Source organism: Plectropomus leopardus, chromosome 16 (assembly GCF_026936395.1).
Source record: "Plectropomus leopardus strain MGB_pleo_1.0 chromosome 16, ASM2693639v1, whole genome shotgun sequence".
NCBI classification, from domain to species: Eukaryota; Metazoa; Chordata; class Actinopteri; order Perciformes; family Serranidae; genus Plectropomus; species Plectropomus leopardus.
In genome coordinates this window covers 11,628,108-11,647,844 of record NC_142191.1, presented here as the reverse complement: position 1 = coordinate 11,647,844, position 19,737 = coordinate 11,628,108, and the positions used below count along the sequence as shown (strand labels likewise).

The following is a 19,737-nucleotide window of genomic DNA, read 5'->3' as shown; positions in this document are numbered from 1 at the left end:
GCCTGAAGTTAGTGGTCGCCTGACTTAGTGTTTACTTTTTGTTTGGGCAGAAGCTAATGGCACTTTAATCACTTAAAGACTGCTTTAAAGTGTTAACAAGGGACAACATTGGTCTCACTAAAATCCTACGAGCAGCTGATTATTGTACTAGTTTGATCTTATGATAACATGTTTATAACTGTATTACATTATTCTGATTGCTTTCTTTGAATAATTTGGCAACTCGCTAACAATTGATAGATATAACCCTATAAAAGTCAGCTATCACTTCTGGAGTATACAGATTTATTACTTATTTTTCTTTTTTTGCAGAAATGAAAATACACTGCCAGTCTGAATGATGAGCAAAAAAATCTGTATTCCTCAGCGAGCTAAAATGTCATTATAATCTCTGCCAAGGAGGTTCATTTTGTTTGTTTGTTTGTTTGTTTGTCAGCAGGATTACGGAAAAACCACTGGCCTGATATTCCTGAAACTTGGTGGAAGAGTGTAGCATGGGCCAAGTAAGTACCCATTCAATTTTGGAGTGGATCCCAATCATGGAGCGGATACTCAAACTATTTTTAACTTTTGTTCCCATTGTGGGATCATTTGGCCTTGGCGGAGGTCTGCGCTCTCTGAGAGCCCTTCTCAGTTTCATTTTGAGGAGTAATTTAAGTTTTTTTCAGAAACACAAGTGTCATTATATTGTTTCACAGCGCAGTCCGCAGAAGGAAAGGTTGGCATTGTACGCTTCTGCAAACCATGAATACCTTGCATTCATCATACCAACATTTCTAAAGTAAGGTAATATATAAGGTGATCTGTCATTGGGAGATGGAGATGGGTTGCGTATCATCTGGGCGAAACAACTGCCAAGCTGCAAACCACCATTGGAGGCCAACGAACAACAAAACCTGTTGTTTTTTGGCAACCCTCCATCAGTGTTTTCAACAGCACATGACAGCATTTCCACAGGTGTTTGAGCCATCGAAAATAGGTATCTTAAGCTAACCATGATCTTTTCTTAACCAAAACCAACTCATTTTTGCCTAAACCTAACCACACGTAAACCACAGCATTGTTGAGAACGTAAAGTTTCAACGTATCTGTTATAAAATAAAGTGCAAATGTAATGTATCAGTGGTTTACAGAAACATTCAATGCAACTTTTTCCTGGTGATTTAAACCTGTAGTCATCTGTGATTTATCCAAATAGATTTAAACGCTGCTGTCTTACCCAACTTGCCCTGAAACTGGTGAAAGTAATAAAAAGGAAGCATCATCTGTCAAGCTTAAGCTGGTGCAGTAGTGTGTACTTGCATGTGAAAACATCTTTATTTAATGAGTATTTATGGGTTTTGGAGTTGCAAATGCAATTTTAACTTGTTTTAGGGGATGTCAGTTTAGAGTGATTTTGCTTTCAGTAGACCGACACCCAAAAACCTCTAACTAATCGGAAAGTTTTTCAAGAGAGATAAAAAAAACAAACAGAAAATGATGCGAAATGCAAGAGGCCTTTAATCTTATTTCTGCGCTCCACTGACTCATTGAGCTTTAGTGCTGCATTTCAAAGCACTATGGTGGTGGTTAAAATTGAATGTTTTGTAACATAAATATTTTGCCTTTTTTACATTTTCTGTTGGCTTTGCTGACAGATGGCCTGCTTATTGCATTAACATGCTGAAACATGGGGCCCATCCTCTGGTCTGCACTGGTTAGTTGAAATTAGCCTCGGCCACTCTGCACTACGCACCAACCAGAGCTAGCTAGCTGCAATGCTTATTCTGCGATTATAGCAGAAGCGATACTAGCTAGCTCCCACTCAACTTGGGTGGTGCGCAAGAGTAGTAGCAGCGAGCTTAACAGTGCAGCATCATTATGAGTTTTGAGACAGCAAATCCTGATCCCTCCAGGGAGGAAAACAATCCACTGTTCTCCAATGACTTTGTATTACATGAAGGTGACTCCCTGACATTTATGTCTGCTAGAAAACAACAAAAAATTGTCTAAAAGCTTTTGTGTGGTGGAACAAAACATTACCATCAGTGCAAATAACTCAGAACTAAGTTTTGTAAGCTGCTGAACTCAAAAAAAATTTTTTTTAAGAAGACAAAAGTGGATACAGAAGTGAGGGATCAGCAGTGACAACAGGGGGGGAACTGTGGGATCCTGACACTTAGTGAACCTTGAGCAGCAATTATTTTGCGAGTCTGACCGGGCAAACTGCGGAGGTTAAAGCTAACTATTACTTTTTACCTCTCTGGGAGACCATAATTTGCTAAATCAACCTTTTGACATGGTTATATCTAATGTTTTTAGCTATAGCTTCAGGCATTTTTTTAGCGTTTCAGTCCTTGTTTGTATATTGTGGCACCGATAGTTTCCCCTGGTGGGTGTAGCTTCCAGAGTATGACTGGCTGCACTCTGTCTCTATAGTGCTAAAAGCATACTACTGCTTAGAGTAGCAAACTTAACCTATAGCCCGACATGCCTAACAATTAAAAAATATTCTTAGTAGTTTGCTGATTAACAGTTGACCATTAACATCCCTAACTGGAGTCAAGTTTCCTCTCTGTGAGTCACACTATCTAACCTTTTGTCCACACTGAGAACAAACTACAGGAGATGTTTAAAGTTAAGATGAATCTAGCAAGCAGACTTTGGTATCACACAGGACTTTGACCAAAAACAAACTAATGTGATTAACTGTGGAAATAATGCGATCAATATAGTGACACTTGTTGTTTGAGCAAACTCAACAAAGGGGGCTGGATAAAAGAAAAAGCAAAACCTACACAATATAATGCAATCTAATATGCCACCATTGCAAACTTAAAAATGAGCAGAGAGCCAAATCAGCACCTATGTGACACAAACTGAACATTTTGAACTAGGGATGCATGATAACATCAGCACAAAGACTTTAAAATGAAATATTGACATCTGCCGGAAATAAATGTTTGTGCCGATCTGACAGGCCGATAAGATGACTCTTTATTTGTGCACCATTAGTTCGACAAAATTGGTCAAAATCGCCCTGATTGTGGCTATTTTCAGGACAGTCTCAGAGAGAGCATTATCCAAGCCTGTTTAAGTAGGAGGAATTTAAAATTTTTATTTAAAATGTTATATAAAAATAAATATGACATATTCTACATAAAACTTAAGTTGGAGTAGTTTTCATATTTTGACCAATGAATGTACCTGCATCTGCCCGTGCGCCATCACGACAAGGGTAGGCATGATATGTAAATTGCACTTCAGGAGAATATTGATTTTCTCTGTAGTTAGGAGGGAAAAAAGTGCATATATTGGTTTCGGCATCGGTAACTAGCCAAAATGAGTTGGAAAATATCGGCATATCAGATATCGGCAAAATATCGTGCATCCCTACTATAAAATTCACAACGGTAGTATTTGTTGTAGGCTGTATTACGGAGTAAATTAGATTGCATTAAATTGCATAGATGTTGCTGTTATTGTACCTGCGTTCAAATATTATAAACCTTTTTTTAATTCGTCACAGTTTAAAATTATCAGCACAGACTGTAGCTTATTGTGTATCCTTCACAGTTTGTATAGTTGCCAATATTTGCTGAACACAGACAGAAGTGAAGAGTGAGTTTAGTGTCTATGAGCAGAAACCACTCACTGAGACTCTGAGCTCGCTTGTTCAACACCCATTATTGCCACGTTATTCATAGATGCTTAGTGCAAACTCTTGTGAACTATGATCTCCAGCCAACCATTGTCCTTCGGTAAGCACCAAGTTGACTATAACCGCTGAGTCGATGAAGCTACTACGAGGTAAATATAGTACGAGGAAATCGAGAATCTTACAGACCCGTGGTGGGCGCCACTTTCTTTGATGACGAATATAAGAATATGTCGAACAATTCTCCCCTCCCGCCCAGTGCAATTTCACACAATATACAGTACACATATTATATGTAGACCAGTTAGAGACTATTGCTTTAACAACTGAGATTAGAAAATATGAAAGAAAGAAATACATAATGTGGCTACGTAGCCGTACGGCTCTTTAGGACATTTATATTAACACACTTTGATTTTGAGATGAAAATAAGATAAGAAACAAATTCACAGAAGCCTCAGGTGATATAGAGCAACGGGTCTCTGGTTATAACAAGACCGCGGCTGCCTGATTTCTGTACACAACATCTTTATATACATCATCATGATCCCGTGTGACTCAGGTTGATATTCACCCTTTTTTAAAACCATTTCAAGTCCCTTTTTTATGTTTATTACTGTTTAAAAGTTAAAATGACTCAGTAGTCCAAGCTTCATCCTTTTACTGTCAATTGGCACACCACCTTTATCTTTTATGGGCTGTCCCTCGCCTCCCGTTGGGTGATGCAGCTGTCTGTCAAACATCTGGCCCGGGTGTCAAGCCTTGGCCTCCAGCATCTCGAGGAATAGTTTGTGCATGGGGACTTTGCCCTGCATTTTGATGCTGTAGAAGTGCTGAACGGCCTTGGTGGCGGTCTGACGGAGCAGCGGCAGGGTCATTAGCAGCTTGCCCGCCCGCCGAGGGTCCTCTGGATGCTGGGAGCCCTCAAAGTCCTGCAGGGCCTCGTGGAGAGAATCCTGGAGCCTTTGGACGGCCTCGATGTTCTCTATGTGCATGGAGTCTGGAGCAAGAAGAGTGGTGGGGAGAGAAGAGAAGAGAAGATTTGAAGTGTTAGGACTGAATGTCCCTCAAACTGAGGTTATTCAACAGCACACTCCAAATCGAGTGTTATGAGAAATCAGCAGCAAGATGGCTGCGCAAGCAACAAAAGAAACCCACAAATGCATTTTCTCTGTTAATAAAGATTTGAAAATTCCAATAACCCATGTATAATCTTAGTTTAAACGTGTTGTATGTAACTCTGGAGAAAGACAAATTCAACAATTGGGGTAGTTGACGATACAAAGTCAGTATCTGACGACCTGTGAATCTGTCTCCAGTTATGTGCAGCACTTTCAGTGTTGTTTTAATGTATAACGGTCCTTTTTTTATAATTAGTGTAACTTACTTTACTTTACTTAGAGTAAGTAAAAAATTGCTTGTATGCAGATTACTTGATAGAGGTAGCTTTCTAGTTAAGACTGCATTATAATTGCTGATGTGTTCATGACAGTCCCTCATTTTGACAAATTCTCATGTTAAATTCCCTGGCTTTGATGGCTTACGATGCCTGAAATTTAGACCAGCAGTAAAGTTGCTGCACTTGTTACTGCTCCTCTTATTTAAGTGCGGACTGTAAGGGTCAGAATACGGATTGCTAACGTTAGCCTACAAATGAGTGATCTGAAAATAAAGCTGTGTTCTTTTTTATCTGATGACTTGTTTTATCCACTGATAGCATTAAACTTAACGGGAAACTTCAGTATTTCTTCAATTTGGACCATTTTCCCTGTTTTTGTGTCCAAGTGACTAATGAGAACAACAGCTTTTGAAATTGGTCCACGATTGAGAGAGACTAGACTGCTAAGTTATCCCTACGGGCAATTGTGCACTGTCAATGTTACAGCCACTGTAAGTGCTGGTTTTTGCCACTGACAGGTCCAGATTGTCACTGTAAGTGTCTGACCACATTTAGAAAAGGCCCTGCAGAGAAATAAAAAGTTTTTCTGTACACTGTTCACTGATCCTGTCTATTATGGCCAAGTCTCATTAAAGGAGAAGTCTTGTTCTGAAACCTCACAGACTTTTCCACATTGTCCAAATCGGCAAAAAATTCAAGCCATGACCCTGAAAATGTTTCAGATAACGCTGAGCTCTGCTTTCTGTACTCCAACACAACTTCTTGACACTCCTCTTTCTGACTCTCACTAACGCTTTTAACATTGTTTTCCTACAACAAATCACTTCTCCCAAGATTTCAGAACGAGACTTCTCCTTGAGCGAGACTCAAAAAAAAAGGTCAAAAAAACAAACATTTTTTTCTCTCTGGGGTCCTTTCCAAAATATTGTCAGACACTAATGTCAATTTGAACATATTAGTGGCAAAAACCAGCACTTTAATGGATGTACATTGATGAGGGAAAATTACTAAGATGTTATGTTGTAACCTGTTTCGCTGCTGGAGCTGGAGATGTCTCTCTCAATACTGGACAAGCTCCAGTAATACCATAATACCACAAACCTTGCCACATTTACTTCTGTTTATGTAAAAGCCATCAATGACTGCTGATGACGTATCAGGGTCTTAACTCTGTTCAGAGGGGCAAATGGGCACTCAAAAACAAAGGGTAAAAAAAAACAAGAAATGAGACTGGACCTTGGTGTTTTGAAGCAGCATTGGCTGGCTTTAAATTCTGCAGCTTGTCTTTGCAAACATGCAATTTTGGAGAGAGGTTTTCTCTTGGTAGTAGTTAATGACGCTCCTTAAATAAATGCCTGTGCGTGGCCAGGACTCTAGGGAGAGAGCGGGAGAAGGTACTGTAGGTCCGTATAAATATACGGTGGGACAGGAAAAAGATTCATTTCTTTTGGTATCATGGACCACATACATCCCCCCTGCTAATGAATTCAGATGGCTGCATTACTAGGATATCGTTCAGCTGAATGATGGCGGCAGATGGCCTTCATTTCCATAAGAAAGAGCAGTTGGCCCCCTTATGTATAGGCTCTAAAATAAAACCAGTTGAGACTTATTAAAAACTGCTCTCTATGTATAAGTCTACAAGTCAGAGGAGAAAAAAAACACAGGCTTGTCCTCCAAAAGGACAAGCTGACAGAGAGCGTTTTAATGGACAAGCAGTGGTTTGCTTTCAGCCAATTTCACCACACAGACTCACAGTGTCGGGTCTAATCTGTGTACGCATCATATCCACAATTCATTAACTGATAGATACAAATGTGCGAATTCAATTCTGCATTATAATTGAATCGAAACAATTCATCTTGGTATATCTGACAGAACGAGAGCGTCTCGTCTCATCCTAAACACGCCGCATTACCGAGGCTAAACCGAACGTGGCTGCTGATTGAAGTGTGTGAGTGAATTAGATCGGCCCTGCAATGTGTCATGAAAGTTGTGGAGTGAAGTAAGGCCGTGTATAAACATGTAAATGAGGCAGAAAAAAGGAAAGTACAAGGCTAATTATGTTCCTAACTGACTGATTAAGTCTCTTTTACCAGTCGCCTTCTGTGTAAATTGCGTTTCTATCTTGGGAAATTAACTAGGCTATGTGGACCGCACATGTGTTCCAGCTCTCTTCATTTGAAACCTTCATGTTAATACTGATCTGATCCTCGTTTGGCTGTGCGAGCATATGTGTGTGTGTGTTAGGCGGAGAGAGGAGGGGAAAGAAAGATTTTCAAATGTGTGTCAGTGTGTGTAAACGCACAGGGGGAGTGTGTTTTTTTTTTTTTAAATGTGTGTGTGTGTTGAAGGAGGTTAGGGGCGGAATGCAAAACTAACTTTGAAGAAACAATTTCCATGTAATCCGTCAGCAGCCTGGCGTCAATCCCGTCGATACTCCGCTAATTACAAAATCAATGGCCATGAATTTCCACAGCTGTCACACCCACAGGACCCCTGGAGCCGAAGCTCTCCGAGACTGTGTTCAAACGAGCCGAAGCTGCCCTTTCGCCCTCCCTGAGCCTCCCTCTCAACCCCTGCCTTCCTCTCTCACACTTCTCCCTTACCTTTACATCCCTGTCTTTCCATCACCCCCCCCTCTCCTCCCCCTTCCCTTTAGCTCTCCCCTCCCATTTATCCTCCCCCCTCTCTCTCCCATGGAGAGTTTGTCATCAGAAGACTAAAGCTCTGGGCTCAGCATTTTTCATTTTTCAGTCAGGCAGGAGAAAAGACTCCTAACAGGCATTGATTAGTCGGGGACAGGCCCGGCCTCATGAAAAGCAAACTGTCGATATGGGCGCAGCATCTTCACATTGGAACAAACGAGGCCCGTCGCTCCCCAACGCTCATTCCACTCCACTTAACACATTTTATTGACAGCCCCTGTTTTCCTAATGAAATGCTAAATATATCTCCCTCGGCTGCGGCGCGCTGGCAGCCACTGTTATGGAGATGGAGAGAATGAGAGCGCAATGTGACAGTCACACACACACGCAAGCAAGCATGCACGCACACACACACACACGCACGCACACATACGTGCACATAGATTAAAATATAGATGCACGCACGCTCTCGCACATATAGGGAGTGCTGAATTAAACAACTGTTCTCCTGACCTTTATGTCCTCTTATCAGGTTTCCTTCAGCGTGGAAGTGATCGGCTCACCAGATATAGACGACCACTTAACATTTTTTTTGTTCTATTTCTTTGTTTACTTTAATTAAATGCCGACTATCTAGATTTATTTAAGGTTTAACATAGAGATGTGGCTTTATGTCAAGCTCCTGATGCCTTAATGTTTTTAGAGAAAAATTATATGATATGAATTACTGAAATTTACAATAAACCATGAATTCAATTCATCGTTTTAAAAGTGATCTTACACATACATATTCATTACAATGTAAGCTCTGACATATTTTTTACTGTATTTTTCCTTTAATGTTCACTCTAAAGCTGGGGTAGGCAGTTTTATTTTGGCTTCATTTGACGGAAATTGTATAATAAATTTTGAGCATCTTGTAATTCAAGAGGACTGAGGGAAAACTGGACTTCTCCACCTCCTCTTGTTTTCAGTCTTTAGAAAATCAACTCTTGTGATGACAATTCTGTCCAATCACAGGTCATTTCAGAGAAAGGGCTTTCCTATTAGCCGTTCTACCTCTGCAAAAGAGTATAGACGTCCCTTCAGATGGTAAAAGCCTGATTCAACGGCTGAGAACGCTGCAGAGAAAGTTGCTGTTCCAGCATTGGCAACAACCTACACTGCAGAGCATCCCAGAGAAGGAAGACGGACCTATTAAAAAGAGTCTGACAACAAACAAATATATATGTTGCAACAACCTCCTCCACCGTCACCGTCACCTAGTCAACTTTTGACTGCGCCCTCTAGTGCCATCTATTGGCTGTATTAATGCCATAATAAAGATTGCATGAAAGTGTGACGTTTACATTGTTTAAAACAGACATATCTTGTTTTTTTACGTAAAGGGAGCATAAATAAGCCTTGTGAATCAGCTGCGTTCAAATAAATCAACATAAAGGAAACTAGAGCTGCCCCTTTAAAGTCGCAGATTCTAATCATCAATTCGAGACTCCTCAGTTGATGGAGACAGCTTTTTTGTTGTTGTTTTTTTGCTACTTAGCATGCTGTGCAGTGCACTTCTGGAGACATTTTGGTCTCCAGATTTTGTTGCAGAGTGAACGCTCTTGACTTTAAAACACTCTATGATTGCCTGACATAATTCTGAATTAGGTACAGGCCTAAAGGAAACAATAGGATGCTGGGAAATAACCCAATAACAGTGGGAAGCAACAAGCAGTCATAGCATCTTGCTAGAAAAGAGGCTAATACTGTGCACCCAGGTGTCATGTTTCCATCAATGCTGACTGGAGCTGGAGCTAATAAATAGCTGTTAAATAGAGTATTTTTTACTGGGAATGAACACTGATTGTAAACCTTCCTTTTTAAGACTACAGCCAGGTATTAGTTGTTAGCGGGTTATTCGTTCAGTGGGGAGGGGGCTCAAGACTGCGTCAAATGAAAGTATTCTTGGTGTGTTCCCATGTTTCCCCAAAGCTGCCTAAAATATTTGGTATTTTTGGAAACGCTGGTGTCACTGCTGGAATTCAGAATAAAGTTCTGTGGGTTTGAGCAATGTTTGGCTGCACTGTATCAGTTTATGAACCCCAACAGCAGGATCCTGGAGGTCAACTATACCAGAGTTGGCGAGGGCGATGGCTTTGAGCGTGACAAACTCCTCCTTTTCCATGCGCAGCTTCTTGTAGCGTCGGACCAGCGGCAGGATGGCGACATGCAGGTCCAGCAGGCCTGAGATCCTCGCCTGCTCCTCGTCCACCACGTAGTCCTCTGCGTACACGATCTCGTCCTCGCAGGGCAGCGAGCGAAACACAATGCTCAGCACCAGAATCTCCATCCAGGCGCTCTGCAGTAGACTCATCTGGTCTGCCAGCGAGAGAGTGGAAAAACCTGCAGAATTAAAAAGAAAATGTTATTTTGGGGGATTTTCTTTCCAGGTGTCGCTGCACACACACACACACTGTTTAACCACATGACAAATCATGAGATCAACCCATTAACCTCGCCGCATTGTAATTGGCCGACTCAAGTCCTCCATGTGTTTTACGGGCTGTGTATACAACCCTGTATAATCCCCAGAGAAGTCCAACTTGAAACAGAGGCCGATGACTGTATGCGGTGGCTTAAGAGAAGAATATAAATCTGTCAAGTACGGAGGCCTTTGAAACATGAGCCGGCTGCTTCAACCATCAACCGTCGACAGTCGGTCCTGCTGCAACCCACCACATAAGCACACGAGACACCGCTTAGTGAGGACAAATCCACTCTTAAACCCAACCACCTCTTATTCTTGTCATGGTACACAAGAGAGAATACAAAATTAATTCTTTTCAAAGCAAAAAACTGAAGCCTGGATTTAAAAATTGACAAAACGTCCCGATTCATCATTATTTCTGATATGTGTCACCATTTGTCATTATACTATAAAATTATTGATCAAATAAGGTGCAAAACTTCTCTCCAATGTAGCAGGTATCATTTCTTATCAGTGTTGTTTCTTAAAATAAAGGTTATAAATTAGTCATGTGAACTTTCAAGGAATTTTGGATTTATATAAAGCCACTTTCAGCACGAAACAAGAAAAAAAAGTGAGAATAACAAAATATATTACACCTGATAGACACCTTCTTGATCCTTTTGTCTCTCGTGTTCAACCTTCTAACATTTCTTCCAAGATCTCGAGGTCGACCCATCAACTCTCTTCTCTAACATTCACACACACCACATCAAACAGACGGACATCTGAAAGGACCTCCAGCGCCACAATACCTTTCACTGCTCTACAGTGAATAGGAAGGTGATTGGGGGGTATTGACCAGGGCCTTGAACCCAACACACTGCTTACTTAAATCTGAGGCTGTATGGATGGGAGTGGGGCAGGCTGACTTAAAAGGAGGTCCTCCCGATGGTTCTTATCAAGCAAATAGAGAAACGACGGGGAGAGAGAGAATGAGGGAGAGAGAAAAGAGTGCTGGGGGTGTCATTGATTAGTAGATTGTAATCAGTCCACCAAATGCGAAAGGGGGATCGATCCAAGCCTCAGATCTGACAAACAGACAGTTGATGGAGGACATCCGGTACACGTTTAGTGGGGGGATGGAGGAACTACGGGATCACTGAACGTAGATACTGTAGGCTGCATCGGGAATTCATGAATTTACTCTCCATCCCCAAAAGACGAGAAAATTAATGGCTTTAATCCCATAAGGTGTATTTAGAATAATGAGGGAGGATCAATGACTGCAGCATGTTACATGTGTGGACAAAGTGAGTTAGAAAAACCGATGTGAAGGAGCAATGATTCAGACAAGACTAATGCTTATTATTATGTTTCATACATCAAACCTCTCATTCAGTTCAGAATAAAAGCGTTAATAAATCAGTAGTACACCACCTTTTGGGGCATCGTCTCTTTTATATGCTCCGCCTTTTCTTTCTACATTTATTTTTACACATTTTCTGAAGGAAGCGTCACCCTCTTCAGCTGCCTCCTCCTTCTCTTCATCTTTCTTTTCCCCAGCCTGTGTTTTTTTCCCTTTCCACTCAATTTACTGAAGCGATGGAGTGACTTCCCGGCTCCCTGGGGGTTGCCCCGGAGCTTCAGGTGTGTCGCCCGGAGGTGGCTGAGTTAAGTGTCGCTGTGGAGGGTGATTCCCACTGATGAAATATCAATATTTCACCCCACTGATTTACTGCCGTTTGACCAAACATGACACAATATTGAGCAAACTGGGTAATGTTTATGTCTCCGTCTCTGCAGTTTTCTCCCCTATTGATGACAAAAAGCATGAGGAGACAGGAGGAACGACAGGTTTTCACTGCACTATATGAACAGGAATTATCTGTCACTCCACCCAACAAAAACGGAGAGCAGTAAAATAGAAATTAAGGAAAAGGAGTTAACCAGCACAACACAGAAGGGGTTGAATGCCTTCATTTGCTACCTTTAAGACTTATCATAATACCTAAATACCTAAAGATGCACTTGAAACAAAATGCAAACCTATCTACAGTTATATGCATTTAAATATGTGATTAATAAGGAACTTAAATACACCAAATTGAGAGAATTTTACTATAGTCAAAAGCTGAGATGGCAGAACTAAAACTCAGCTAAGCTTGGCGAGTTACCTTTTTAGTCAAACTAGCTCAGGTACGCTGTAGAGCTACTGTCATAGTAAGTAAGATAACAAACTAAATATCTCAAAATAATGAAAAAAATTTCTCAAAGTATTGGTTCAGAATCAGTAAGGGAGAGAGCGGGGTAAGTAAATTTAGCTTTAGCTAAATCAAACCAGAGTTCATCTACTGTGGTTTGGTTTTAAGATCTGTTTTGTAGTTCTGTAATACTAACATGCTGTTTTGGGATATGGGATTGTGCAGCATTGCACATATCTAATTTTTATTGGATGGAAAAAGGAACAAACTGGTTTTAGGATGTAAGAATGACTGTGCCCTGATCATTTTCTAGCTCTAATTTGTCACAAATTTGAGATTCATCATAATTAAGTGGGGTGGCATATGGGGGAAATAATGTGTGGAAAATGAACTAATGTTTATTTAATCAAATTCTTTCATTAATTTATTTGCTCCAAATACCTGCCCAGGGACTATGGGCGGAAAATAGAAGGTTGCTAAGACCTGTTACAATGCATCTCTCCTTATTTTATATAAGGTTAATGTTTTATTGTGCACTGTCCCTGTCTAAATAAAATAAAAATGCATTATATATAAAGATAAGAAGCCACTGAAAAAATTTCAGGGACCTCTGGTCTGTCCGTGACATCACACGGGCACATCAACAAAACACACACACACATACAAAAGCTAACAGAAAGTCAGACTTGTGTGCTGCAGTGGTGTGTTCACTGGCCGGGGAATGCAGTCTATCACCGATATTTAGTGGGTTTACCCGTGTTTGAAAAACCTGTGTGCATGCGCTAATTTTGGTGGGAAAGGGAGATTTGTTAGCATCAAAATCAAAATGTTCCCCCACCAAGTGTTATGTTGCCTAAACAATTTAACCACACGAGTCCATTCTGCCTTTGTAATGCTCTTTTGAATGATGGTGAATCCAATTTGGAAATTAATTCTTTATCCGTAACACTCCATGATATAATAGGACATACTGAACCATATGATTTAACACCATAGCATGTGTCTATTTCTATACGGTGCCCAGTCCTCAGCAGACTGTGGGCTGTTAGTGATTGTTTACAGAGAAGAAGAGTGCTCTGGCTATGCAACAGTACAGTACAGGTACAGATCAGATAAGTAGTTGAATCCCTATTCAGTACAATGAAGAGACTGAGTGGTTGGCAGTGAAGCTTGAAGCTGTCATTGAGAGCTGGGTCTAAAACAGACAGCAGTTCACTCTCTATTCATTTAGTATCATTACAGGCCTCCTAAGAGCCCTAATGGGCCTAATAAAAAGACAGAGGTAATAATGAGACTAGAGGGCCCTATATGAGCAGGAGGAGTAGGAGGGGGGAGAGCCAGGGGAACAAGAGAACAAGGAAGCCAGAGAGTGTGTGTGAGAGATATGATGAGTGTGTGTGTGTGTGTGTGTGTGCGTGTGTGTGTGTGTGGCAGAGGAAAAGCGAGGAAAGAGGAAGAAAGTGGTGCTGAACGGTAAATACAAGAGGGTGGTGAATGCTGTTGCCTCGAATATAAATCTACACATGTTGTTTGCATTTCCATGTCGGTGACGGCGTGTGTGTTAACAGCTGTGCGCAAATTAGCGGCCACCTCTGACCTCCTGGCAATCGTGCTGCGATTCTGTTTCCATTTTCATGACAGTGCATGTAACATCCAATCAATGGCTGCCTCGTGATGAGTTACAGCCTTCCTCGCAAACATGTCGGCTTCACAGAAAAACGTCTCGATGCAAATATTTTGCTTCTATATTTAAAGTAAACTCGGGCAGATTATAGTGGGAATATTCAAGCCTTTAAAATGACAACATGTAACAGAAATACGTTGCATGCTTCCTCCACATCTGTATGTTGAAGGACTTTTACATTAATGGAGCGATCTGCAGTAATGACTCTTATTACCTCATCGTTAAGGCCATTTGCGCAGTGGGCTATGAGTGTAATGGTGGGAGTGGACTGTTAAACTGTAGGGACCCCTTTTGTCTTAATCGTTACTTGGTGACACTCTGACCCGCTGGCCCCGGGTAAAATGTCCCCAGAGTGTCACATGCCCCTTTAATAACTCTGTCAAGTCTGGATTTAGATCTACTGCATAGCATTCAAGATCAATAGTTATGCATAGAAAATGTAACAGAGATTGAGGTCCAAAAAAATGATGGTGAATTTCATAAATTAATTTCTGCACCCCTGTAGCTGTGATTAAAATAGAAGAGTTTGATTGTGGATCACTCTCAGGAATTTAATTTTTTAATAAGCTATTTATAATATAGTTGCATTCTCAAGATGGAAAAACTCTCTTTGTTCCCATGAAAGCGTCTTCCCAGTGGTCCCAGTGTCCCTCGAAAAGCCAAATCTGCTGATCAGACCTCACAGCTCCCCTGAGACTTTTGTTAAGTCAATCCTCGAAAGGTTCCCAGGGCAGGTTTGGTAACGAAACACTTTTTAACCACTCCAAACTGCATTCATTAAGGCACAAAATGGAAATTTGATGATGAATGAGTGATTAGGGCTAACCATGGACAGACCAGACAAATGCTGCTGGTTTGTATTTTGCCAGCTGGGAAACGAGTGAATAAATCTCCAAACTAGCCATGTATAACTATGTAACATTACATTACGGCTTATATTATTTTGACAATTGATTAATTATTTCTAAAAAAACAACAACCATCAAGTGCTCTTTGATTCCAGATTCTTAAATGTGAGCATTTTTCTTTGTTTTACATCATTTTAAATGAAATATCTTTGGTTTTTGTACATACATAGACTGTATAAGGTCACACATGAACAAAATCAAAATAGTTCACTTCCATTCAGTGTGAGCAAAGAGGAAAATAATATATTCGCTTCTGGCGGCAAAGCAAATTTGCATCTTTGCATCACACCAAGTTCAACTTTAGTGAACTTTGACCAGCGAAGTCGCAGCCTCAACCAATAGCAGAGAAGTATATGTGGAGGAAACAAGGATTGTGGATTTGTCTAACAAGACAATTTTGTACAATATTTGTTTTTTACATTATTTTATTGGTTTTAACTCAGGTAAAACCATGACTCAGTTATTTTACTGTTTTTAGGGTTATCTATTATTTTATTTTATTTTGTTGGTTTTACACATGCTATAATCTTTTTTGGCCTATTTATCTTATTTTATTCTGTTTTTGTCCTTCAATTTATTTTAATTCATACATATTATACTTTAAATGGTCTACTTATAGTATTCTTATTTTATTAAATTTTAATATATTAATATAATATATATTAATAGTTCTGACTCACATCATTTTATCTTTTATTGGCTTATTCTCCATCCTGCTTATTACTTTATGATGTTTTGTTGATATTTTTAATGGATTTGATTAATTCATATTGTTGGTTGCTGGCTTTTGTTTTGCACCTGTAACTACTATCTCACACTTTGTGCAGCACATTGTGCTTCCACCTGAAATGAAATGTGCTAGAAAGTTTTTCTTGCTTGCTTTTCTTGTGCTCTGAGAAACTGTGATGAACATTTAATTGATCAGTAAAGAAAACAATTGGCAGTTAATTCATAATGACACTTGTTTGCTGCAGCGAATGAAAAAATTGTGGAATAGCCGCATGTGCAATTTTGTCAACGTTACATTTAACTGGATCAATGAGGTGTTTTTACTTTGAGTCTGACCTGTGCTCCCTTTAAACATACTGAGCCTAAAAGTGTCTGTTTCAACTGACAGAGATAAAAAGGAAAGAAGATCTTACAACATTTGCATAACAAGTCTTATTTAAGAATTCGTCAACAAGGGCCAGGGAAATCCATCAGTATTTCTCCAAATAAATCAATTTTACTGTGTAGTCTCCTTAAGTAAGTAAGAGGATTGCTTTCTTTAAGTCTGGGATTGAAATGGAATACATTGACATAGGGGCGGATCCCCCCTACAACCCCCCCAGACTCTCCTACCCTACCCAGTCAAATCAAAGGTTTCAGCTGCTCTTTATTGATTAGATTTTAGAATATGGGACTAGCTTCTCCCTTAGGTGCAGATGAGTAGCAGATGTTAATTATCCTGTGTGTGTCTCTCTCTGTGTGTGTGTGTGGTGGTGGGGGGGTGTTTATGTGTGTGCAACAGTCAGTGAACTACTTCAGTAATCTCATACTGTATCATTAAAGCAAATTAATGTTCAAATGCTGCTTTACTTCTTCGCTTTACCAACAGCATATCACCTAATCATTTTACCTTTCATGAATCCAGTTATTAAAACTCACAAATTAATGCATTAGAAATAGATTTTTAAATGTCACGAACCAAAACAACACATCAAATAATCCTAATCTATTTCTTATGTCATACAGTTATTTTTCTATGAGTTAAAAAAATGTATTTTGTTTTCATCTATTTCATCTATCTACAAAAAAAGTTCAAATAAGTGCTTAAAATTGTTAAAATGTTAAAATAAGAGATGGGTCCTAAAACCATAGCCCAGACAACACAGTCATTCATCAGCAGTCACGCCTCTCTACCTGGGATATGTTTCGCCCAGCCGATGATGACCACCAACTCGCGGTCGGCCAAGTCGCACAGCGTGGTCAGGGCCTTGATGTCTCCGTCAGGCATGGTGGGGTCAGGCATGGCATAGATCTTCTCTGGCTCCACGACCAACAGATGGGAAACAATCTTGGTCACTGAAAGAGGGGATGCAGGAATGGAGGGAGAGGAGAGAAATGTGGTGTGAGACAATTTTAGGGGACAGCATGTACAGTTTAAAAATAGAAAACAAAAAAACTGTAGGCTGGATTTAACTAGGGTAACAAAAAATATTATCATTCTTTAAAACATTATTTAACCACATAAAAACCAACAGAGATAAAAAGAAATCATTTTTTTAATGATACCCTGACCAAGAAGGCAGCAAAGTTACACTGAGTACATGTGGATTAAATATAAACAATAAAATACAAAACAACATTAATGTAGTAAAAACTACTGTCTATACATCCAAAGAATATATATTACATTTTCAAAATATTAATTCAAGATATAGTCTGGTACTTCATAATGTATGGTGCAAAGTCAAAAAAAGTTTGCAGGTCAGCCTGATGATGAATCTGACTATAGCATAACTGAAAACAGGTGTTTTTCCCCATCATAGCGAAAATCTACAAAAAATGTCACTGTGCATTATAAAATAAATACATTCTTAGTCCCAATTTTTTAAAAATGCACCAAGTTGTGAAACGACAGCTTTGATATAAACGCTAAATGAAGTCTTTCTGTAATGCTAGGGTTCCAATTAAGTCTGCAACATTCAGCTGACTGAGATAGAAAAACAATCTCTGTGACTCACGTGGCTTTTTGGCTGGAGGGGGGATGCTGAGGCCGAGGTAGGCGCTGTTCTCTGCGTCCAACCTCCGTTTGTACTTCTGTCTCCCCCCTCTCACCCGGTCCAGACGTACACCTGCAAAAAATATCATACATGTATAAATGCAGTGTCAGATGTGCCTAAAGGCGACACAAACCGGTTTTACCACAGCGATCGTGCTAAAGGGCCGCTATGAAGTTTGTTCTTTATGCCTCCTTTGCATTTTTGCACAGAACAATGGTGGTATCCAGTGTGATTTTAGACAGCATGCCGGTATTATGGAATCAAAAGAGGTGTGACGGGCGTGATGATAAACACAACAGTGTTGGGGTCAAGTGTGACATCTACAGCCATGCTTTAAAAATAATAACAATAGCATTAACATACCAATAACACTCATTGTTAATCTCTGTAACATGGCGGCTGATCTCGGAGATATTGAATCTCATTGTTTTCACAATTGGCGGACCTTTAAGGCTGCTGCTCTTCTTTGAAGTAGCCGCTAACTGCCACTGTCTGCTTTTTAAATCTCCTGCAATGGGTCGCATGATAACATGTCATTAAAACGTCACACCCGTCCTACCCATGGTCCTGTGCTGCCAGCTGTCTTGTTTATGTAGACACCAATTTGGCACCGTTACTACCTCTTGTGACAGCTCAAAGGTGAGACAACTTTGCCCCCCCCCCCATTCTGCAACTGTACCTTAAATAGAGAATGGCGAGGTGGCTTAACAGAACTACATTCCCACCATGAACAGGAAGTGTAAAAGTGCCTGTAGGCAAAAGCCATTAGGAATGCAGTACACAAAAAGAAATGAGAACAATAAGAAATTTGCAAATTTACACGTATCGTATTCTGCTATTGCCCTGCTACGTTTTTTGTCTTTATTGTTTGTTTACTTTGTTATGTATTTATGTGGATTTCTGATTATGCTCTTGTTCTTGTTTGGGGGCGTGTCAGGGGTCAGGGGAAGTTTGCCTTGGGCGCAAAATTTGCGAGGTCCAGCACTGTATAAACAGTAGCTAAATCCAAAGCAACTTTGATGCAGATTTTATGCATTTACATCTGCTACTGTAGCAATAACTACCTCTACTGACTAAAGCTATTTGCATATATTTTGCTGAGTCATGAAAAGGATTTCAGTGTTTTTTATTATTTTTAATTTCATGATAAAACTAAGGACTATTTCTTCAGTATCATACAGCTTTGCAAAGAAACATTTTTCTGGTTATATTATATTTCTAACTGGAGTACCAAGTACGTCAAAGAAGCCTTTCTTATAATGTAGTAATTATATATACGCATATACTTTACATTATTTTTTACCTTTAATCTGAAAGAGTCCTTGTTGCAGATGGAAGAGTGTAAGTACCTAGTTAGTATACAAACTGACATATGAGGGATTATCATGAAAGCCATCTCAGAGGACACTGCAGGCTACATCAGGCGCACCTTATGTGCTGGATTTACACCCTCGTATTAAAAGTTGTTTGAGCACTGAGAGAGAGCAAACAGATTTTACATGGTCAAGTGGAATTGAGTCGTGTGAGATTTCCCAGTGACTCGTATAAATTCCTTTGATTCCCCTGGAAACAAAAGAATCCGATTAGGATGGTCTTTCAATTTCCTGACACCGACTATCCACTAACCTAATTACCCAGCGTGCCCAGAGGGAGCTCATTCTTCCCAGCAAACACAGTGAGATCATTTTATGCCTGGCAGATTGAAGCTAAATCGAGAGCCCCTCTCCTAACACAGCTTTCCATTTGTACGCCTTAAAGTAATCAATAAGGCTTGCAAATAGACTTCTTGTTCTTTGAACACATGTGGATGCGGTTTTAATTAGTCAGTTAGGCAGCTAGGAACTGGGTTTTTGCGGCAGATGGAGCTTCAGTGGTTGTTCCTACCATTACTCTTGGTTAAGGTAAATTTAAAATTATAAATTGTGCTTCAGGGAAGTGTGCACATGCACTCCAGATATTTAATCAATTCAATAGCTTCTCTCTATTAAATGACACACATAGGCCTAATAAAGGGATATGCAGTTAGTAAAGGCTTTCACA

The 19,737-nt window shown here is 40.0% G+C and overlaps 1 protein-coding gene across 2 annotated transcripts in view; it reads right to left on the bottom strand.

Moving 5' to 3' along the window:
* Positions 1 to 623: 623 nt before the first annotated feature.
* The window catches only part of LOC121955513 (steroid hormone receptor ERR2-like), a 170,576-nt gene continuing 151,462 nt past the window's right edge, over positions 624 to 19,737 (bottom strand). For both annotated transcript variants that reach the window (XM_088089222.1, XM_042503509.2), the window contains 4 exons: positions 17,659 to 17,769; positions 16,835 to 16,996; positions 9,803 to 10,072; positions 624 to 4,637 (listed from right to left, as the gene is read on the bottom strand). In XM_088089222.1, the coding sequence (XP_087945348.1) occupies positions 4,393 to 4,637; positions 9,803 to 10,072; positions 16,835 to 16,996; positions 17,659 to 17,769 (788 nt within the window). In that variant the 3' untranslated portion in view covers positions 624 to 4,392. The remainder of the gene's footprint in view (positions 4,638 to 9,802; positions 10,073 to 16,834; positions 16,997 to 17,658; positions 17,770 to 19,737) is intronic.